This window comes from Thrips palmi, unplaced genomic scaffold (assembly GCF_012932325.1).
Source record: "Thrips palmi isolate BJ-2018 unplaced genomic scaffold, TpBJ-2018v1 HiC_scaffold_19, whole genome shotgun sequence".
Taxonomy (NCBI): domain Eukaryota; kingdom Metazoa; phylum Arthropoda; class Insecta; order Thysanoptera; family Thripidae; genus Thrips; species Thrips palmi.
In genome coordinates, this window is record NW_023144628.1 from 3407582 (window position 1) to 3416886 (window position 9305).

At 62.0% G+C, this 9305-nt stretch overlaps 1 protein-coding gene across 1 annotated transcript; it reads left to right on the forward strand.

Annotated features, from left to right (window-relative positions):
• The first annotated feature begins 3171 nt into the window (after nucleotides 1–3171).
• On the forward strand, nucleotides 3172–8949 carry LOC117646068 (tubulin beta-4B chain-like). The gene is made up of 8 exons (XM_034386736.1): nucleotides 3172–3398; nucleotides 3686–3794; nucleotides 5918–6144; nucleotides 6247–6375; nucleotides 6470–6669; nucleotides 7530–7733; nucleotides 7853–8004; nucleotides 8519–8949. The coding sequence occupies exons 1-8, from the start codon at nucleotides 3342–3344 to the stop codon at nucleotides 8767–8769; spliced, it is 1329 nt and encodes a 442-aa protein (XP_034242627.1). The 5' UTR covers nucleotides 3172–3341; the 3' UTR covers nucleotides 8770–8949.
• The last annotated feature ends 356 nt before the right edge of the window (nucleotides 8950–9305 follow it).

A 9305-nucleotide genomic window follows, 5' to 3' on the forward strand; every position in this document is an offset into this window, starting at 1 on the left:
AAATTTTTGGTCGTGATCTTCCGCCTTAATCAGCAGCGGCTGTGCGTGCACTGTGCAGCCGGCCCGTCGAGCGCTGCCCTCTCTAGGGGCGCAGTGACGCGCGTGCACATGCAGCGCCCGGTGTCGCCGAGTCTGACGCCCCGCAGCACCCCGCTGCCTTGGAGGCCGCTAGCGCTGCTAGGCCAGGCAGGCACCATCTGCGACTCACGCCGTTGGTCGCCGCGGCTCGGCTAGGCGCGCGCGGGGGGGAACGGGCGGGGCGGGCGGCCCCCGAGGCAACATGCTGGCCAACAGTTTATGAGAAAGTGATGTAAATTATAATCGCATGAGTCTCTCCTCGCATGCCCGCGTCTAGCTTCCAGAGCTATGCAGCACAGCAGCCTGCCAAAATTAATGCTCTTATCACACGGGGGTTGCTGGTCCCAGGTCCCGAGGTCCTGTGTGCCTAGGTGCTGTACGATCTACGGGCTCCACCTCCGCCTACACTGCAACACTGGCGCCTGGCCTGGCTTGGCCTGGCTTGGCTTGGCTTGGCCTGGCTTGGCCTGGCTTGGCTTGGCCTGGCTTGGCTTGGCCTGGCTTGGCTTGGCCTGGCTTGGCCTGGCTTGGCTTGGCCTGGCTTGGCTTGGCCTGGCTTGGCTTGGCCTGGCTTGGCCTGGCTTGGCTTGGCCTGGCTTGGCTTGGCCTGGCTTGGCTTGGCTTGGCTTGGCCTGGCTTGGCCTGGCCTGGCTTGGCTTGGCTTGGCTTGGCTTGGCTTGGCTTGGCTTGGCCTGGCTTGGCTTGGCCTGGCTTGGCTTGGCTTGGCTTGGCCTGGCTTGGCTTGGCCTGGCTTGGCTTGGCCTGGCTTGGCTTGGCCTGGCTTGGCCTGGCTTGGCTTGGCTTGGCTTGGCTTGGCCTGGCTTGGCTTGGCCTGGCTTGGCTTGGCCTGGCTTGGCTTGGCCTGGCTTGGCCTGGCTTGGCTTGGCTTGGCTTGGCCTGGGCCGGGCTCCTAATCAGGCGTTCTTCTTGCTCGCTTTCCTGCGTCGCCGCGTCTGGCTTGTCCGTTGTTCGTCGGCGAGGTGCTGGGCTTGGTGCTGGGCCGCAGTGCACCTCCACGACGGCCACGTGCACACCACGCAGCGCACCCATGAAAAGTTTTAAAATATGTGTTTTGGCCGTGATGAAAGTTGCCCCATAAATTTGGCGTCCGACCGCCGGGCCGGGCAGCCCCGCCGCCCCGCCGCCGCACCGTATGCACCGGCGGCGGAGACGCTGGCGGCATGCTGGCGAAGACGGTGGGGGTCGTCCTCGCAGTGCGCTCGCAGTGCCGCCTGGCGCACTGTGGACACAGCCCGCCACAACGCGCCGCAACGCGGTGGCGGTGACGTCAGGCGTCTCGCTTTTTGGTCCGGACTGCCGGAGATGGTCATTGCCCGGCACTGGCCGCGCGCAATGGAGCGAGAGGCGAAAACGGCCTCCTCGGGGTTGGGCAGTGGCGGGCAGTGGTCAGTCCTGGCCGCCGCCCCCCCACCCCACACCCCCCACGCCACGCGTTCATTCCTTGCATTATTCAAGCGCGCCGCGTCCAGCTTTTAAGCAAGATTGCATTTAGTTACATTCCGCGCGGCCAAGGCCCACGCCCGAACCGCGGCCCGCCCGGCCCCGCCCCGCCCCGCCCCGCCCCGCCCCGCCCCGCCTTGCTGTAGACCGGCGTGGCGTCGCTCCGCCGCTCGCACGCGTTTAATGGGTCGAAAGCGGCCTGCCGAGACGGGGGCGGGACGACGGGGCGGGACGACGGGGCGGGACGACGGAGCGGGATTCGGCGGCCGACATTGTATCGGGCTCGATGGGGAGGGGCAGCGGGTGCTGCAGGAGGCCATGCACGCGGACCGCGCGCGAGGTCAGCGGCGTGCCGCCCCGCCCCGCCGGGCCTGGCCGGCCTTCCCTCTCGCTTTTATGGACTTCAATAAATTCTTAAGCCAACTTGAGGTGAGGGTCGCTCGCCTCGCCGTCCCGAGTCCGACCCGTATCAATCGGAGGGCGGTGCGCGGCCACCCCGGGTCCGGGTACCCTTGCAGCGCGAGTGTTAAGACGGCTGGGAGCGAAAAATGGCCGCCGCGACGGATCGAGGACGCCGTCGGGACGCCGTCGGGACGCCGTCGGGACGCCGTCGGGACGCCGTCGGGACGCCAGGCGCTGGCTGCTGGATCCGCCCGGGATTGCTATTATTCCGCTTGACCTCGCCTCGTTTATATGGGCGGCGCGGCGGTGGCGGTGGCGGCGCGGCTGGCGTAGGGCGTAACCCGATTCCCCTTTGCATTGCGCTCCGCGCTGATGACTCAATCTCTCTTCAATTTGACCAAGGCGCGGCCCCGCAGCCCCGCGGCCCCGCAGGCCGCCGTCTTGCAGCGGCAAGATGTTCCATCTCGTGAGTGGTCGGGGCTACGTGCGCTAACAGCGGCTCCATCCCCGTCTCGGCGGGCCGGGGCCTGGCAGGGGGTGGCTGCTGCAGTGGGCCCTGCGCGCTGCCCCTGCAGCCTATGCAGCCCTGCAGCCCTGCACTGGCGTTCAATCACTTCGCTTCGTCCAGCAGTCCGCCGTTCCCATCACATCATGCCGGCCGGGCATCCGCATCGCCCCTCCCCCTCCCCCTCCCCCCCTCCCCCTCCCCCCAACTCTCTGCGGCGCCGACTGCTGCTGATTATCGTCGGATTTGCAGCGACCTGCGGAATGGAGTGCTGGAACACCGAGCCGCGCACGCCGCCTTCCAGCGTTGTAACTACGCGAGTGTGTGTGTGTGTGTGTGTCCGTGATTGTGTGTGTGAGAGAGAGAGAGAGAGAGAGGTGTTGGGGGGTGGGATCAGGTCGCGTTGACCCGAGATCTCATTAGGGCACATGTTCTGGGCATAGCCGTGGCGTAGCAGCGGAGGTGGCGGAGGTGGTGGAGGTCCCACACAACATCAACAACAACAACATCATCAGCAGCGACAGCGCGCGAGGCACCAGGTGCCGCGAGTTGCCTCCGAGAGCTCCCGGTGTTCGAAAACGACACCCCACGGTGCCGCGGCGCCGCCCCGCTCCAGCCCAGCATCAGAGGGGAGGCCAGCCAGGTACCAGGACGAGGGGGCGGCCGTGCGGGCGGTGCGTGGGCTGGCCCCTCTGTGTTGCAACAACCCGCGTCGCCAAGCAACATCGGCGGCAGGCGGGCCGAACAGCCATTTACATTTCGAACAATTTTTTTCCCCTTTTTTTCTCAAAATCTGTTCCGAGTTTCCAAGTACCGCTACTACCTCAACGCGGCCGTCATCGTCGCGAACCCCGACCCCCTCCAAGTCTGCCGAGTGGAGCTTGCCGCCTCCAAAATGCGCGAAATCTGTCACCTGCAGGCCGGCCAGTGCGGCAACCAGATCGGCGCCAAGGTAAAGCACCCCACGTCGTTGAGGCACTGGAAATCGGTCGGGAAATCGCGGGAGGCGCGGCCGAGGCGCGTTTTCGCGGGATTTGCCTTCCCGCCGTCCTTGACCCTTTCCCTTTTTCTTCCTTTTTTTCGGCCGGAAGGCAGTGGGGGCGTCCTTATAAATCGTATCCACGTCACGGACGCGCACCTCGCCAGATAACTTGGAGACTATCGACTGCTCGCTCGCCTGGCTCCAACCTCCGGGCGACCGCCTTGCCCAAGCCTTGCCTCTCCCTTCTCCCTTTCCAGTTCTGGGAGGTTATCTCTGACGAGCACGGCATAGACCCCACCGGGACGTACCATGGTGACTCGGACCTGCAGCTGGAGCGCATTAACGTCTACTTCAACGAGGCCAGCGGTGAGTCTGAAGGGCCTGGCAGGGCCTGGGAGGGCCCAGTGGGGCAGGGGGCGGCCGCGGCGGGTAGCCCGCGGCCACGTCAGATAGGCGGCGCGACGCGGTGGGCGGAGGGGAAGGGGGAGTGATATTAAAGTTTGCGCCGCCGCCACCGCGCCACGGCCCTCACATCACCGGACCAAGTCCCGCTGCTTCGCGGCTTCGCGGACTTGGCGGTGCGGCGTTCGTGTTTTTGTTCCTTCTTTACCTTGCCATAACTGCCATAACTGACCGGCCGCTCGAGACTGCTACTCCGCGAGGCCCGGTGGGCCGCGCCGCAACACGCGCATCACTCCAACTTTCCGCCTCGCCGAAAGTCGGAAGTGGCGATCATGGTTGTGGCAGCAGCACGCTGTTTGCAGCCTGCACTGTCGGCATGCAGTCCGGATGCTCCAAGAGACTGTAAGGTCGTTGGCTGCTGTTCGTTTGCGCACACTGTAAAAGCGGTGAGGTCAGAGTGGTCCAAAATTTGGTTGATAATTTTTTTAGCAGATGATACCTTCACACTTGAAACATACTTAAAACTACTATACACATGAAGGTGTCAGCGTGCTTTTACTCTCGAGTCCAGAAACGAAGCGCGTATCCTAAACAATATAATAGGGGCTGGCTGCCGGGGCGGGAAACCCAACGAGTATTGACTGAGAAATTTGAAAGGGAAAAGAAAAAAATTTGAACTCTACACCCCCTCCCCAGTCTTAATGGGGAGGCCTCCTGCTTTACTTCGGTGTTCGGGATGGGAACCGGTGCTATCAGGTACCTGGGGTTAATCCCGTCAGCGACTCTAAGCGTTCGCCGGGGGACCCAGTAGGACCCCAAAGCTCAGGCAGCTGGGTGAGAGCACCCAGTACGAAGCTCTTAGAGGGGCGGGACGTAGAGTGAGACGACAGAGAGACAGAGAGAGACTCAGACAGAGAAGAGGTTTGGTGGGAGCTTTTTGTTTTCGTAGGGTTGGTTGTGTACCCCATGGTACCCCCACTGTCCGGCGCTCCCGTACCGAACATACAGCGTTTTAGGCCAGCTTCAAAGGACTTATCATCGCCTCCCCGACAAGTCAAGGAGGCACCACCCGCAACCACACACCGGGTGGTCTGGATTGATGGATCAAATACTCCATCGCTCCAGTGCCGAGGCCAACCCGCCGAAGCGGATTGCTTTTTAGACACCCACAGCGGAGTGGCCAGGTGAATGTGACTCTGACCACTACGCTATCACGCTTGTACGTCTGGCAGCGTGTTGGACGACGGGTTTGAGTTGCACTGGGAGGAAGGCGGTCGAAAAATGTAATGAAATGATGGGATTCGATCCCCGGACCCCGCCATCGGGATCACACGACTTTACGCTCTCGGCCACCACGGCCCATGATGAGGGGATCGGCGTGAGGTGGGTTCTTGACGCAACAGGACTCGACCGACCCGGTCAAAATTTCGCAAGAAGTTGGGGGAGTCGAACCGCCGACCCTAGCATTGGGAACCGACGTCTCTACTCCCTGGACCACCACGTCCCATGCACGGAGTAAGCTCACGTTCACGGCCTTCAACCGCACTGGGTGAGGCAGTAAAATTAAATGGAAATATTTGTTAGGAGTCGAACCTCCGGCATGTGGGTCTGTTGCACACGGCTCCGCTCGGATGGCCTCGAACCACCACCCTTAGGATAGTAAGTCGAAAAAACTTATGTGACGCTGGTATTCGAACGCCGGCCTGCGGTAACTCGATCCCACGTCTCTAACCTCTCGGCTATCACAGCAGTTGTGAAACGCGACGGGTCATCTGCTTTCATTAACGTTCGTTGAATGAGATTTTTGGAACACTTTAATAAATATACCTAAAAACGACCTCTAAAACACTGAGTTTTAGTCCATTCATGACACTTCTTTTACAGTGTAACCCCACCCCCAGCCCCAAACACAGAGGATATTTAAATTAATTAAAATTCCCTCGAAAGGGATAGTGGCGAACTCTAAGCTTTCACCCTCAAAATCCCCCTTGGGTGTTGACACTCTTTATACTCTACGTCCCCCCCCCCCAAAAAAAAAGTCTCGGGGTGGGATTCGAACCCGCGCTCTCCTCCCTTCCTCTCCCCAGGCGGCAAGTACGTGCCCCGCGCCGTGCTCGTCGACCTGGAGCCGGGCACCATGGACGCCGTGCGGTCCGGCCCGTTCGGACAGCTCTTCCGGCCAGACAACTTCGTGTTCGGCCAGAGCGGCGCGGGCAACAACTGGGGCAAGGGCCACTACACCGAGGGCGCCGAGCTGGTGGACGCCGTCATGGACGTGGTGCGCAAGGAGGCCGAGGGCTGCGACTGCCTGCAGGTGAGCATAGAGTTCACCAGATTGATTCCCCTCATACTACACGGCGTGGTGCGAGACCCTCCCTCCTGTTTCGTGCTCTGCATCACCGTCGCCATGTCACAGGGCTTCCAGCTGACGCACTCCCTGGGAGGCGGCACGGGCGCCGGCATGGGCACCCTGGCCATCTCCAAGATCCGGGAGGAGTACCCGGACCGCATCATGTGCACCTACAGCGTCGTGCCCTCCCCCAAGGTCCCCGACAGGCTTGCCGACAGGTCCCCGGCGTGCGCGCGCGAGGCACGGCCACGCCGCCAGAGAGTGGTCCAGACCGGCGTTGTGCCCGCAGGTGTCCGACGTGGTGGTGGAGCCGTACAACTGCACGCTGTCCGTGCACCAGCTGGTGGAGAACACGGACGAGTCCTACATGATCGACAACGAGGCGCTGTACGACATCTGCTTCCGCACGCTCAAGCTGACCACGCCCACGTTCGGCGACCTGAACCACCTCGTGTCCGCCACCATGTCGGGCGTCACCACCTGCCTGAGGTACCGTCCTGGGAACGGCCCTCCGTCCAACCTTGGGGCCTTTCGGTCCTGGTTTCCCAGGACGCGGTTTTACAGTGGGCGAGGGAGACGGCAGGCTCCGAAGGCGCAGCCAGTTCTTGCCGACCGCGTCGTAACGATGCCGAATCCGCGGCGCAAACGTTCTCAACTCGCTCGCGCCTTACCGACCCGCCCTGCTTTTCTCGTTTTTGCTCGGTTTTTCCCATTTTTCTCCTCGGCGACTTCCGGGGCAGGGCCACCGCCCTGGCCGCCCTGGCCACTGCGCTGCACGCTAGCGCACGCTGCAGTGCTGCGTATTGAAACTCCATAAGCGAGGCGGAATATAAAGCAAAAAAAGTATCGCCGGCCCGGACAGCCCGGACCGCTAACGCCGATAAGACTGCATCAATATTCTGTATCTGCGAGCGCGCCGAGCGCGCCGAGCACGACCAGAGCGCGGCACCAGGCAGTGCAGCAATACTTTTCTGGCGCAGCGCCTTCAATCTTAAAATTTGATATCGACCGGAATGAGCTTGGCATTGGCAAAGATCACGAGGCTACATCCCGGCCCGACCAATCCCATCGCTTGGGTATGCAAATGAGACCCCTTTCCCTCCGGGCCCGCCAGGCCCGCCAGGCCGAGGCCGGGGATGTAGAACAGTCGCCACTGCGGCCTTGCGTCGCTCGGGGGGGGGGGGGCTTCCCTAAAACCACTCGGCTACTTTCTGACGCCCACATCTTTACGTGGGCATAACCCCGCGACCCTGCTTTTAGTGCGGGGACACTGGCCGCGCTGGCCGCGCTGGCCGCGCTGGCCGGCAGCCCCTCTTTACGGCCCGCCCCCTCCTCCTGCTCCGGCGCAGGTTCCCCGGCCAGCTCAACTCGGACCTGCGCAAGCTGGCCGTCAACATGGTGCCCTTCCCGCGGCTGCACTTCTTCATGCCGGGCTTCGCGCCGCTCACGTCGCGCGGCAGCCAGCAGTACCGCGCCCTCACCGTGCCCGAGCTCACCCAGCAGATGTTCGACTCCAAGAACATCATGTGCGCCTGCGACCCCCGCCACGGCAGGTCGGTCGGGGTCTAAAAAGAGGACAAAAATGAAAATTTTCGAAACTTTGCGACTCTTTTCCAAGTTTGGCTTCTCGAAATTTTACAACCCTTCGAAAATGTTTTTCTTTCACTTCTAGATATTTGACGGTGGCGGCCATCTTCCGGGGACGCATGTCCATGAAAGAGGTGGACGAGCAGATGCTGAACGTGCAGAACAAGAACTCGAGCTACTTCGTGGAGTGGATCCCGAACAACGTCAAGACGGCCGTGTGTGACATCCCGCCCCGAGGTGCGCCGCAGCAGCCCACACGGTGTCGCCGGGGAAGGCCGTCGAGGCCGTGCACGCCGCAGAGCCCGGCCCAGTCCGCGCCGTGCGATTGCGCCAATCGGGCGGCGGCCAAAGCGGAACTACGTGGACCTGCCGGCGGATGTGCCGATCGAAATTGGGCCGGGCATGAGGAAGCGCCGCGAGGAGGGCACGAAGGGAGGCGGAAAAAGTGGAAGAAAGAAACATGACGTCCAGTCAGGCGGCCGTCGGGGGCTTTCGACATCGGCGTAGCGGGGCGCTGCGGCCTTCGTGTTTAGGACCATTCCATTCTTTGCCTCCGCCCCACCCACCCCTACAGCCCCCGGGGGCCGCGAATCCTTCAGGTCAAATCAACCGTTCGTTCTTTGCATTTCTTTTCTTGCTACTTTTGAAACAGGCCGCACGGTACGATGGGCTTCGCCGGGCTTGTCGGGAACAAGACCATTGTTCGCGACTTGACCCTCCCTTCCTCCATCATCTTCTTCTTCTTCTCCAGGTCTCAAGATGGCCTCCACCTTCATCGGCAACTCCACGGCCGTGCAGGAGCTGTTCAAGCGCGTGGGCGAGCAGTTCACCGCCATGTTCCGGCGCAAGGCCTTCCTCCACTGGTACACCGGCGAGGGCATGGACGAGATGGAGTTCACCGAGGCCGAGTCCAACATGAACGACCTGGTGTCCGAGTACCAGCAGTACCAGGACGCCAGCGCCGAGGAGGAGGGCGAGCTCGAGGAGGAGGAGGAGGAATGACGGTCGCGGACAAGATCGAGCTAAACTGTAAAATTCTATCTAAAATTATTGTTCTTGTATAAACATTGTTAAAAACAACTTTTGAAGGGAAGGCCAGGTCTAGAGTCCTGTCGACAGCCCGGGAATTCCCCCCAACAAGTTTCTTCTCCGTCGTGGACGTTTTACAGTAAACCTTTTTTCCTAAAGAGTTTTCACGTCGCTAATTTCTAATTTCCCCCGGATTAAACCCCTCACAACGACAGGCTCATTCAATTATTCACCTCGGCACTACTCCGCGCTCTGCCCGGTGGCCGGCGCGCGGCGTAGCGACGCCGATACCCCGCGCGTCGGGGCGCCGGCCAGTGGTTGGCGGTGCGGCCGCCAGGCGGCAGCAGGTGGGTGGTCGCCTCGGCGGTCGCCGCGCCGCGAGTCGGCATGCGGGGTCCCGGCTCCAGCACGGCCCGCTGTCAGGTGGTCAAGCAGGTCTGCGAGGAGGGGGAGGGGAGGTGAAAGAGAGACTAGACGAGTACGAGTAAGAGCAGCCCTGGCTGGGCGTA